Source organism: Haemaphysalis longicornis, unplaced genomic scaffold (genome assembly GCF_048455015.1).
Source record: "Haemaphysalis longicornis isolate Haplotype H1 unplaced genomic scaffold, Haemaphysalis longicornis Haplotype H1 scaffold_1, whole genome shotgun sequence".
Lineage (NCBI taxonomy): Eukaryota > Metazoa > Arthropoda > Arachnida > Ixodida > Ixodidae > Haemaphysalis > Haemaphysalis longicornis.
The window spans coordinates 357,770,889-357,783,830 of NW_027526203.1; the positions used below are offsets into that span (position 1 = coordinate 357,770,889).

At 43.4% G+C, this 12,942-nt stretch overlaps 2 protein-coding genes across 4 annotated transcripts in view; both read right to left on the reverse strand.

The window, feature by feature from the left end:
• The window catches only part of Bicc (protein bicaudal C), a 41,332-nt gene extending 38,730 nt beyond the window's left edge, over positions 1–2,602 (reverse strand). Inside the window, exon 1 of the mRNA XM_077686133.1 lies at positions 2,386–2,602. Within this exon, the coding sequence (XP_077542259.1) occupies positions 2,386–2,524 (139 nt within the window). The 5' untranslated portion in view covers positions 2,525–2,602. The remainder of the gene's footprint in view (positions 1–2,385) is intronic.
• An 814-nt stretch (positions 2,603–3,416) lies between these two features.
• The window catches only part of Uif (sushi, von Willebrand factor type A, EGF and pentraxin domain-containing protein uif), a 134,140-nt gene continuing 124,614 nt past the window's right edge, over positions 3,417–12,942 (reverse strand). For all 3 annotated transcript variants that reach the window (XM_077686135.1, XM_077686136.1, XM_077686137.1), the window contains 5 exons: positions 11,140–11,439; positions 10,338–10,539; positions 7,616–7,821; positions 7,350–7,466; positions 3,417–5,632 (listed from right to left, as the gene is read on the reverse strand). In XM_077686135.1, the coding sequence (XP_077542261.1) occupies positions 5,601–5,632; positions 7,350–7,466; positions 7,616–7,821; positions 10,338–10,539; positions 11,140–11,439 (857 nt within the window). In that variant the 3' untranslated portion in view covers positions 3,417–5,600. The remainder of the gene's footprint in view (positions 5,633–7,349; positions 7,467–7,615; positions 7,822–10,337; positions 10,540–11,139; positions 11,440–12,942) is intronic.

Sequence of the window (12,942 nt, forward strand, 5' to 3'; positions counted from 1 at the left end):
TGCGTTTGCGCCTATTTCTTCACCTTCATTGCCAACCAGGCGCAAACCATTCACAAACCGGCAAAAAGCTATATAACGCATTAAAATTGATCTACCAAAATGCATGACATAAGTTTGGAACACAAATGTGGGTTCACACGGAACACAACTAAATATTTCAGACGCTAAATGAAATAGTGCGCAAATGTTACAAGGTAAGCGTCACTACAGTAATTCGATGCATCGTTGAGTTACCATAAAAAATAATAAACATCAGTGGTTTCAACCATAAATGTTCTCAACTACAAATGCATAGACTTGAAACTTGAGGACAGTTGCAAGTTGGTCGAGTTAATTGGTACGTATTCATAGTTAAATTAACAGCGCGGAAGACGGGACAGTAGAATAACCACAGGAGAGGCGCTGTTTTTTTTTTCCATCTCAATTTATTGAAAACCCAAAGGCAAATCAGCGCCTGTCCTGTGGTTATTCTACTGTCTGTCCCGTCTTCCGCGCTGTGATTAAGTTTGAAACTTGAGGTTGAACGAACAAACACCGGACGTCGGAAGAAAGTGCGGACGCAATGCTGTGTCCGCGTTTTCTTCCTATACGTCCTGTTTTTTCGTTCAAGCTGAAGTTTTAAGTCGAACCAACTTACCCGAACCCAAGCAATTCTACACAACTGCATGTCGACTGCGCAAGCCACTTCCCTATGATGTAAAGTGATTTTCCTCGGAATCGTGCAGGAAATCATACATCCGCGAACGTGGTGTGGAGAAGCCAAAGAATACTTACGTGTGCCTTGTGACACAGACTTGCTCACTAACTCCAATAGTTTTGCTTCTTTTTATTTTTTGCCAAAAACGAGGCAAGTACAGCCGGCGACTTTTCAATCGCTGGAGCGTCTATTTGACGGAGTAGTTCGCATGCGCAGAACGGTCCCAGAACGCAGAAACGTCGTCTGCTAGGCAGTTGCCGCAAACAACCCTTTCCGCTAGTAATCAGCCGGCTGTCTTCGGACGGTGACGGCGATTTCATGTACGGCTCACGGCAATGAAAACAGCCGGCAGACGGAAAAGGTTGTGCCTGCGGCAACAGCCTAGCAGACGACGACTGCACTGGCGGCGGGACCGCTCTGCGCATGCGAACTACTCCCTCAAAGAGACTCTTCCCACCGTGATTAGGCGCTCATCGTGTCACGCGTTTGTTTCGTTTATTTAAGTTCTTCCTTGTCGATTATAAAGGTAACAATAATTACGTTAAGGATGACGTGTGATCACCAATTATGCATTTATTTTGCAGATAAAAAAAAAAAAACTGTCACGCCTCTTCGGCGGGGCACTCGGCAAAGAATGCATTCTCACGTATTAGGAAAAAAGAAAACCCGCTGTGCGAAGCATGTGAACTTAACCGCAACTAAAAAAATTATAGCGAAATTGCCGGACAAGGCGGGCAAGTTCGTCGCCATTCGCGAAAAGGGCTAGCTAATCTGACTGCCTCTTAATTTGCCCTCTTGACTATTTCGAAGACGTCCCGCTATCGCAAACTTGCTAGAAACGTTTAAAGATGCCCACGAAAAAAAAAAAAAAAAAGAGGCCAAGAGTAATGCACCCGCACACACAACGGAAGCGCAAATGGAACGCAGGATGGATAGAAGAGCAGTTCGCGCCTTTTCCATCCTACGTCCCAGGAATTGCGCGCTTCTCTGCGATTGTCAAACAAATCACTGAATAAATACGAAAACACAACTTTTTCGAACACACTTTCCAGCAAAGTAAAGATAATTACGAAATTAAGCTGAAATGATAAACCCACCATTTAAGCTTAATTTCGAAAGGGGGTTAGCCCCCCTCCCCTCCCCTCTTGGGCTGCGGTGGGTGCAACAGCGACTAGTCACCTGTTTTTCTTTTTTTTTTTACGTTCCAATTTAAACAAGGTATTGACGCCGCATAGATTTACTGGTTATTTCTGCTGTCACGTTTTTAGCACCAACCAGTTTTTTGTTAGGCTACTGCATGCAAACTTTTTCCAAGTCCCACCAGCGAATGCCAATTGCGATAACGAATTTGAATACATGCAGTTGGTGGTCGACCCTGCACAATATCAGCTTATTTTTCCTGTAATAACAGCCGCAGTTTTGTTTGAAAAGAGCTCGTGTACAGCTTTACGACACTTAAACTTCGCGCTAAATACCCTGCCGCAAGTGGCGCACAACCAGCCCTTCGCGCAACAGGTGGTGGTTTCTCGTACACGAAAGTCCGAAGCGCTGTTGCAGCAGCTGATGGCAAATGCCCCAATATGTTCAACGTGTTCAACGCATTGAATATGAACGCTGCACTGCATACGGCTGGTCGACGTGAAGAGGGTGCAACGGCGGAAATTTGACAGTTATGTAATAATGCTCACCTTGAAGCATCTCTTCGAGTTTCTTGCGGTCCACTCGAACTCTATCGAAATACGCATTTATTGAGTCGCCCTCGTCTTCGACTACGCTGGAGCCATCAAACTCTGAGGAGTGAGTGGACGTTACTTCTAGCGACTCCATTCCGCCCTGGCATAACCCGTCCTGCCCCGTTAACTTTTCAAAGCGCGGGCGGCTTTTGTACCGCCCTTTTTTTTTTTCACGTTCCGGTGGGGCATAACGTGTGTACTCATCCGCCGAATTTCAAGTTTGCTAACAAATATTTTCGCCTTAGATAAGTTTAAAATAAGAAAAATAGTAAATTTGTATGGAAATATGTCTTAATTTTAAGCGTTGGGGATTATTTATTTTGCTTCCGGCTTTGAAAATGAAGGACTATTTTTTTATCCCTACTTCGCAATTTTTGTGTGAGAGAAGGCGCCTCATTCGAAATTTAAAACATATTGTATTCTGATTGTAATCTTATAAAAAAATGTTGTTTACTTGACCTCATGTTCTCATAGGGCTGAATCAAATAATTACTTACATGATAATCGGTTTTTATAACGAGTTTGAGAGAGGGGGTTCTTGGGCACGGTACCACGGTACTACTACGTGGTGAGCCAGTACTACCATGGTACTACCCGGTCTTGCCTCTTTCAAGTTGAGAAGTAACGTTCTGGCTGAAAATACGCATTCAGTGCATTTTTGGAGCGCGTAGTGACTAAACGCCTCTGTAAACACGCTTCGTGTTAGTTATTAGGGAGACATTTGTTTTTATGCACCGGCTGGATTAGAAACACTGCTCTGTCAAACTTGCAGCTACCCAACGCGGGGTTTGAGCTTGAATGAGCGCGCATTTTAGGTATGTAGATTTGATTTGTTTTGTAGAGCAGTGCGACACTTGGTGGTAGTGCGCTCAGAATTCTTTGTTACCAATTTTGGTCCACGATTAAAATGATGGTCTTAGTGTTTCTACACTTGACTTAACGTAATACGTGCAGGACTCGCGCGATATTCACAGCACACTGACAAGTTGTGAAAAACATTTTATTGTAGCTCATCGCACTCGCACTGCGCGGACGGTACAATACTTACATGAAAGAAACACAAAAATCAAGGTGGAGAATTGTTTGCTGTACAACATTTATGCGCATTCATACATTTAGAGGCACGGCAGTTAACAATAATTTGTGTTCACGCATTAAAAGGGAACACCCAAGCATTCGCTGATTCCACTCGAAGCATAACAATGAGCCAAAAATGTTTGCACACCATGCGCAGGTTTAACAGATGGAGTCCATTGTGAGGTTAGGTTGTTTCACTGAGAAAAATGATACTGTTACACGGGACAACACAAAATAAGAATAAAAATATTTCTTCAAGGTATGACTGCACATAGTATTGCTGCTTTTGGCATAGAAGAAAAAAGGGGAGGGGCAAGGTCTATCTACACTGCTGCTGACGTCAGGGAACATCGTCAGAGATGAGCAGAAGTGTCGCACCTTTCTCACATTATTTACACAAATGAGGAATGCAGGAGAGTGTGTTTTCTAGTATAGTAGTGGCACAGTTGAACACTGCTTACCTGTTTTAAGGACAAACCTATCTACACGTAGGCAGCTGTAAGAACCCACTGTTGGCAATAAAGTATGTACACATTTTTTTCTTTTAATTTTATATGTGAATTGTTGAGGCACCTCTACCATCTTGCATCACATTTGCAGGCAGAATGCCTGAACTAAATCAAGATGCATCAGCACAGCTCATTAGTAAAAGAGATGGGCATTTGTTGAGCGTAAGTCATCATATCATTGTGCCAGCAAGAGATGTGTACCTGTTGAGCATCAATCCTGTCGTTATACATGGTGCTGCCGGCAATCCCGGGCCACATTTAAGTTTCACCGTGTAGTAGTGGGATAAAACGATGCACGGGTCAATGTGCCTTTTGAGCTGGCAAATCATCAGGGCACCTGGATCATAAGTAGGGCGACACGTTTTCAGCTAAAACATTAAACGTGTCAATTTTGAGAGATGCTGTTTTTACCCAAAGCAGGCAATTTTTTAGAGTATAGCATAGCAAGGCACAACTATCAAGCTAATTTGGATCCAGTAGTTGGCTGTCATCAAATGGTGCCCTTGTTCAGTTATTTTTGCAACAAGTCGTCATCACCAAAGAAAAAAGTGCATTTGCACCACTTGTGACAAAACGAGAGGCTGCAGTCTGGTATGTCAGATAACAGTTCAGGTTTCCCAGGCTGGGTAGCCTCCTTAATGTCTGCCTTGCCTGTGCCTCGTGTGCGTGTTCATTTTATATAGTTTTTAGCATTTGTAAGCACCAAGTTTAAGATGAAAACGTTTGCTATTGTACTGGTTTTGCTGCTCCAATATTAGCCTATCAACGCAAATACTAAACGGTCACATTTTCTAGTGTCTGTTGCAAGCCGCTCATGATAGTATTTCACAAACATCAGTATCTCTGGATTAGTTTTAACTGCTGTAGCTGTAAAATACTAAAAAAAAACGAGGCAGGAATCACAGTACTTTGTGCTGAAAAAAAAGCTTAATCTTATTCTTCATGTGGAGGAAGAAAATTGCAAATCTGCTTGTGAAAAACAGTCGCCGAAAATTGCAAAAACAAATAATTTGCTTATGAATAAGCATCAGAAAAAGTGTACCGAGTTCACAAAAGCAACAACAACAAAAAAAACAACTGAAATGAAAAACCCTAATCTCAAAGGTTTACAGCTTGCCACATTTCTCCAAGCCACGCACGGTGCTCGCTTGCATTTCATTTTATCCCAGTACGCGTACTACACCCCAACCACACCTCACCAGTCACCTAGAAGAAAATGTGTTCGATAAGTTTATTTTTAAATTATCTGAATGCATTGTAACAGTTATATAAAAGAAATGTGAGATACAACAGCAGCTGTTGAACCAGCCTATTAACTATAAAAATTAGTTGCCTGAGATGGTGTAAATGTACGGCCCCTAGCCGGGGAAGGCCAGCGTGAAGCGCAGAATGCAGCGGGATGGATTGGGGGCCTTCATTTTTTCTCTTTCACATCAAAGTTTATGCTGGATGATAGAACGGATGCCTTTCGCTGACATAAAAATAATAAAAGGCAGCGCTGTGATGCAAAAGGCACGGCTGCTTGAGGTCGCATGTGAAGGTCATTTTCGTTCTTCTTTTTCGGAAGAATTGTAAACAAGGGAACTACTGTCCTTGGTCTTCACTATCGCTCGTATCTGGAAAAGAAGAATGGCATGCATCAGTTGGCTGAAAATACTGGCCGTGTAGTTTAGATAAAGAGCCATCCTTTGACTCATGCCAAAGATGGAAACAGTGGCGGCCAGGGATTGCAAGTATTAGCAATTACGTGATGCAAATTAAAAAGAACAAATAAAGTGGAACTTCAAGCAGAATGAAGAGGCAAGCACGTTGATTGAAATGCATAAATGTGAAAACTGCAACTTTGTCTAACACATTACCACAACAAATAGTTTGCTTGGTACACTTTAATTAATGTTTCCTCAGCACTGTGTGCCAGTATTCAGGTAAATCTCAGTTTCACAAAGCTGACAAGACCTGTACAATAATTTGGGAAATTAGGAATGCATTAACATCTTCAGCTACAATCATGGAATCCTGAAACTGGGAAATTCATGAAGTTGGTTTTCATAAGGTGCAGTTGCAACTGTAGTGGAGTGTTTTCAACGCATGCTTGACCTCTCAAAATATTGAACTACCCAATCAGGATTTTATATTTTAAATTTTATTTTATTAATTCGCCACAGTAACTGTGAGCATTCTGCTGCTGAGCGCAAGGTTGCGAGTCTTATTTCTGGTCACTGGGGTCATCATGTTTGTGGTGGGGATGAAATTAAAAAAATGTGTCTAGTGCCTATTAAAGAATGTTTTTGTGTAGTCCCAAATACCGTAATCCTGAGGCCTCCACTGCAGCATGCGTCATAGCTGAAAGCACTCATTTGGTGCGCACATAAACCCCTGAATTGAACTTATATCTTGTAAAGAAAAAGGAGCGCCAAATGAACATCGTGTACGATATTTCTCACCACTTATGTAAGGATATTTTTGGCCAGTCTCTAAATAACAAATTTTTGCGATTTCTGTTTCTAAGCAAAACTGCCCTCTCAAAGGAAGTAAAGTTAGCATTTTATTATTCCAAGACCTATGTTTTGAGGCTATTAAAGCTGAGTATTGCTCTGCAGAAGCTTTTCTAGATGCAAGCACCATCGCCTAAACACAGGTGACAGAAAGACCACGGCTAATATAATATGCAACGACACTGAAAGAAAATGTGCGAGTTAAAAAGGCTGCATCTTCTGGAGGTACTGCGTTGCTTCTGTCTCCCTCTTGCTCTCTCTATTTCTTTCATCTTCACCTTCCTATCCCACTTTTTTAATATCCAGTTCTACCTTGTCACCATGTTTCCTAGCTGGTATAGCAGTGTTCCTTGTTTGATTTTTTCATACAGTTCTTATCCTCACCATAGCATTATCCAAAAACAAGTATTTTTGTTATGTAACAGAGTGATGCATAGACATTTAATTTGTGGTTAGCTTAACTAGTAGAAACACTAGTTACCAAAATAATGTTTTGGACTTGTATTATTTTGGAACTAAGCACAAATTACATTTTTTTCTTGTTTTTACGAAAAAATTTTCAGTTACATTTCATTTGAATATTTTTTACCAAAAATCAGCTTTGTTGGACTGCACTTACAAATGTTGATGTAATATTGCATACTGCATAACACTGCATTTAATGTTAGTTACTAAAGTATGATAACGGTATGTCGGTTGGTTCCTCTGCAACTTGCGCAACACATACACTAATTTTGTGTTGTAAGGGAGTGAACTTAAGGCAATCTTTTATATCCCTGAAGTTTACTTTTGAATGCCAGCAATTAGTGCAGCCGCTGCCCAAAACACAAATTGTCACCTTTTTTGCTGCCTTGATACTGATGCCGACGCAGCCGGTCGTAGAGATCTTCTTTGGTTCCATAAATGCTGGCATTACTGCGACCCAGGGTTCCACTCTTTCCATTGTGTAGACCATCTGGAACATAAGGCACCAATCGCTACATCAGGGGTGAAGGTTGAAAAATCCTAACTAAACACACTAAAGCATGTACCGCATAAGTAACAATACTGCATAACCCAGCACCTGGATCCCTTATTTGGCGAGGCCCAAGAGGACCTACGCACCCTTCATGTAGGTCTCGTTGTAGAAGTTGGGCATTTCCCAGCCATCGTCGTCGTCGTCGTAGTAGTGGGCATAAGTGCTGTGGTGTGATGGTGCAATGCTTTCAGCATACGGAGCAGGAGCGCCGTAGTAGAAGTTGGACTGGGAGCCACTGATGTCCATGGGGGGAGGCTGGGGCAGCTTCTTTGGCTTGTTCTTCCACGATGTCCTGCGCAAAGGATCACACAGATGACCGTTCGCTCCTTTACACTTTGTCAAAGGGGAGGGTATATGACGTGGAACTTTGGTGACAGACATGTGAGCATGGCAATTAGTCACAACTATGGCAGTATTATTTAAAGCAATGCATTAGCTAAAGTCTTAAGTTCGCCTCTTTGTCTAAAGCACAACCGGCTTTATAGATAGCAACTTGCCTATGCTCGCCGATTCTGCGTGCCAAATTTGTGATTGCTTGTTTGGCTTTTTTTACTTCGTTCCAACGCCACTGCACCGGCTGGCGCTGCATTTGATTCCCCATTTCTCTGCTGTATATGCGTCGGCTCGGCCTGCCATATTTGTTATTTCATGTTTTTCTCGGTCCATTGTGCTCAGTCTTTGCTGATTCACACCGCCAAACCTTCTGTGGGCTCGACAGTGTGTGCACTTTTTTAAAGAATTTTCCAAAGCGAAATTGTTCACTTCGCTAGGCTGGTGAAACCACGCACCCGGTCGGTGTCCACCAAACGCACACCCACCCGGATATCGTCCGCAAAAAGTATCCACAGCTGCTAACCCTTTGGTGACGCGTTCCATGGCATCCTATGCATTTGATAGCGCGTGTACATCCGAAAGAATAAAACCCCATAAAATATTCAGCACATTTTGCTCTACAGCATGGATCACAAAAAATGAACAGGAAGAAGCCTATGGGGGGCACTGTTTTATATAGTGCATCACAATAAAAAGGACAAACAGGAAGAAACACTTGGCAAGCAGTCAATTGCCATTGCTTACGATGCATAGCCCGAGTATAACAACAACAACAAAAAAAAAGAGCATGCATCAGAAATTTCCCGCGCAATCTTGGTTGTCCTTCAGCCTCTGTGGAGGCAGTGTAGCAGGAGCATGAATAGTGATTCTTGGAAAAGTAGCTGCAATGAGTCTGATGCCGAGGTTGTAGGTTATAGTCGACTTAGGCACGAGGCTCGGTGACAAACCTAGCCAAAATAAACGTTTTCGCAAAATAATACGCTGAAAGATCCTGCAGTATTTTTGCATCGTACTTTCAGTGAATATATCATATACGATGCTACTTGTTGCGTGCAGCTGAGCAAGTCCGGCAGGCGCACGATAAAAGCCAATTTGTGTTCACCAGGTTCCGATCGCTTCGGTATGGGGGCAGTGGCCCAAAAAGGTATCCCGAATGCAACAATGGTTTTCGCCACAAGCATTGACCGGGGACGGCTTCCATACCCAACTTTGCCACATTTGTTGGGCTTGTAAGCGACCCCGACGGAGCCCCTACAAGTGCGGCACTCCAGTTATGATGAAAACGCCGCAGCTGCTGAAACAGTTTCCATCTGTTAGTGCTCTCTTTGCTGAAAAAACATTGTTTTTCAGCAAGAATGACGACGCTTCCATGCACCGAATAGCCCTGTTGGGGCATTTATACAAATTCGAGCCTTCCCTGTGAACTTTTGCACATGCATAGACGAGCTTCACGTCAAAAGAAAGCGTCTCGACAAAAATAGGAAGTTGACAAAGTTTCCGCATGTTTAAATGAACGAAATGCTTGAGTATAAAGAATGCTAGTCGAGCAGGTGAATATGGTAGCAGTGTGGCTTACTTGTGTACGTTGGCGTTTGCATAGCTAAGAAACAGGTCTAGACTTAACCGTGAATTCTCATTGCTCGCCGGTATTATAGGTAGTGATGGGTACAATCGGCATTGATTTGTACGACCGCTACTTTTTATGCGAGCAGTTGCAGGCCCCACTGTGAGCGAAGCGAAGCTGGCGAGTTCGGGGATTGGCACGCTGGCTCCCAATGTCGCAGGCTGCGGTGGGAAGGTCGCTATCTATGTAGCCAGTCGGGGTCTAAAGATGTCAGTAAGTTTCAGCATATGGCAGTATGCACATGCTAATAAGGACATTGTAAGAAGATAGCACTTTGCAATTTGCAATAACTGTATGTGTTTTAAAATATAGATTTCTGAACTCTGTGCTAATAATGGGCAGCTTTAGAGCACAAGGAATAAGACTGTACATTTTTAATTTTATGTATCTTTTATGTAGAAATTTTCTGTAATTTCTGTAATTTTCTGTAAACTTCTGCGGAAAAAAAATGGCTGTTCCAAGTTATTGCATGCTTGCTATTAAAACATGCTGCTCTGTGCTTCATACTAGACAGAGACACTATCGAGTGTTCCTAATGAACCACCTGCCTAATTGCTGACTCTTATCTAACCTGTACGTGAGTTACCATTCAGATCATGGCTGCTCCCGTCGAGTGGCTAAAGACTGCAGGTTCTATTACCATCCACTGTGGCTACATAAAGAAATCTCAGGGTGCATAAATTAATCTGAAGCCCAAGTCATAATCAAAGTGGCTTCTTTAATGCCAAATTAGATTTTTTGTTATCACAGCTTCGTTTATTAGTATAAGTTTTGCAGAATAAGTTATCATCTACAAATTTGAAGACAAGGTTATAAAGTCAGTGGCTGAACCACGATTTTCACTTGCTTACCTGACGCAAATCATCCATATCAGCAGTATGATCAGGATGACAAAGATGACAGCACCGGCAATGCCTCCAACAATGTAGACAAACTCTGATTTCTTCTCACAGCGGTCACCATAGAAGTTGCCCTGGCAGGCACACCTAGGCTCGCTTGTCTCCTGGCTGATCTCACACCGGCCGCCGTTTTCACAGTAGTCGTCGCATACATCTGCAAAGACCATTTTGCGCACATTTGGGGGTTAGTGCATGAATTTGTCACGCAGAAAGGCACGCAAAAGCAGTGGCGAATTCATGCAATGTTATATATGCAGGGGTTGCCGCATGGCTCAGTTTTTGCGTTGGGTTGTTTATCTATGTTGATGCTGAGAAAAGTGGAGGGTGTCAATATTTTTTGTCTTTGGCATGATAATTAACACTAAATACGAGTTGTTTACAGCACCAATCTTCCCTGAATGGTTCTTGACCTTGTTGTTTCATGTGCTGTTTATGACGAATACCTGCCAACCAACCCAGTTTGCCACTCTACCAACGACTAATTAGTATATTATGTCACACATTGCAAACAAAACTGGCCTGCCAGGTCTGAGATGTCCTGCCACACCAGTTTTAACATGGAACTGCACCATGTTTAGGTCATCATTCACTTCACGTATTCAGCTGCAGCCATTCCTAGCATTCGCAAAAGGTCATACGCACAGTCAGTCTTTTTTTGATGGCTCTAAAGCGTGATGTCTTTAGGGAGAGACTGCAGTAGCACTGCTGCGAGCAGCGTTCCCTGTCTGGGCGGAAGGACACAGAGCCTGCTCACCGACGCACTCCCCCGTGTCGTTGTTGAGCTTGAAGCGGGGCATGCACTGGCAGGCGTCCTTCTGGCGCTCCGGAGAGAAGACGCAGAAGGCGTGCTCCTGGCACAGCCGGGGCTCTCCGTTCACCATGCAGGGGTCAGCACAGTGGGTGCGGCTGGTGGCGCCTATGCCGTCGGTGGTGGTGTCCGATGGGCAGGCCTTGCACTCCAGGTCACGCTGCTCCTCATCCTGGTACGTGCCCCGCGGGCACGGCATGCACTCGTCGCTGCTGCTGTTCAGGTGGTGGCCCACGCGGCACACCTCTGTGCATCGAGAAGGAATGAGCGGTGAGTGGGGGCTGCGGCCGGTCATTCCCGGGACGTCACGCTTCAGATCGTTAGAATTCAAAAGTAGCCAGCGAACCAATCTCAATGAACTTGATTGCATACATTTAAAAGGAAGAGCCGTATATAATCTCGTGAATGGTGGTTTGATTTATTATGAAGTTTAACCCGCCAACGCTACACAGACGATGGGGCGCACTGTAGTGGAGGGCTCCGGATTAATTTTGACCACCTGGGGTTCTTTAACGTGCTCCGAAATCTCGAACACACGGGCGTTTTTGCTTTTTGCCTCCATCAGAATAGCCACTGCCGCGGCCGCAAATCAAACCTGCATCCTTGGGCTCAGCAGCATGACGCCTTAGCCACTGAGCCACCACGGTGGGTATGAACGGTGGTTTTCGAGTGGTGGTTGTAGAGTGGCCATAGTCGTGGGCTGCTCTGGGGGTGAAGTTCTCATTGTGGCCATGCGCAGTTGTAGCAAAAGTTATAAGCAAGAGTTAAGTTATCAAATGCATCCACTAATAGGCAAACTTTGAATGAACGTGATGGCTATTTTGATTTATACGTTACGACATTGTATAGTTAGCGTTCTAACGTTTTCAAATTTTGCAAGCCATGGAATTCATATAAAATGTATATAATGGAGCTGAATTCAGTTTTACAACCACCAGGTAGGAGACCTTACATGTTTTCTCCGATACGCTCCGATACAGTGGCCGATACGCTTCGGCAAAAACCAAGCTACTTGCATACACGTCACTCGTTCGATCTATCATCGAATATGGCGTCATATGCTGGTTCCCACATACGAAGTGTGCAATAGCAAAGTTAGAGGGTGTGCAAAGAAGAGCAGCCAGATTCATCTATAACAAATACCGCCGTCGTGATTCACCAACTGAACTGTTAAGATTAGCTGGGCTCCCAACAATCAGCGACCGCGCAAGGTACCTTCGAATGAAATTCCTGTTTCTTCTCCAGAGCATTTCTCTAAAAATACACAAAAACCGGTTCCTAACACGTTCCGGTACACGGAATTTTAGAACAAAACACAATAAACAATTACTCGAATACAGATTTCACAACGACACCTTCAGGTATTCCTTTTTTCCGCAGGCCATCAGAGAATGGAATATGTTACCCCAAGAACTTGTTGATTGTACGTCCCGTGACTCTTTTCTGTCCGGATTGTCTAATTATTACTTTGTTACTACGTAATATTGTACGCTTGTTTTTCGCTTTTGAATTTGCTTCGCGAGAAAATGTCGCATTGTGTATGTCGCAGCATGGGCCTTATCGTTATGATTGCTTCAATCAAGGCAAATGCCTCTTGCTACTCTTGTTGAAAAATGTCTGAATGTTCATGCACGTTTTTGATCTTTCACTACTGTACCCTTTCCTGCCAAAGCCTTTGTTAGGCTAGCAGTATGTACAAAATAAATAAATAAATAAATAAATAAATAAATAATTTAACAATTCATCGAA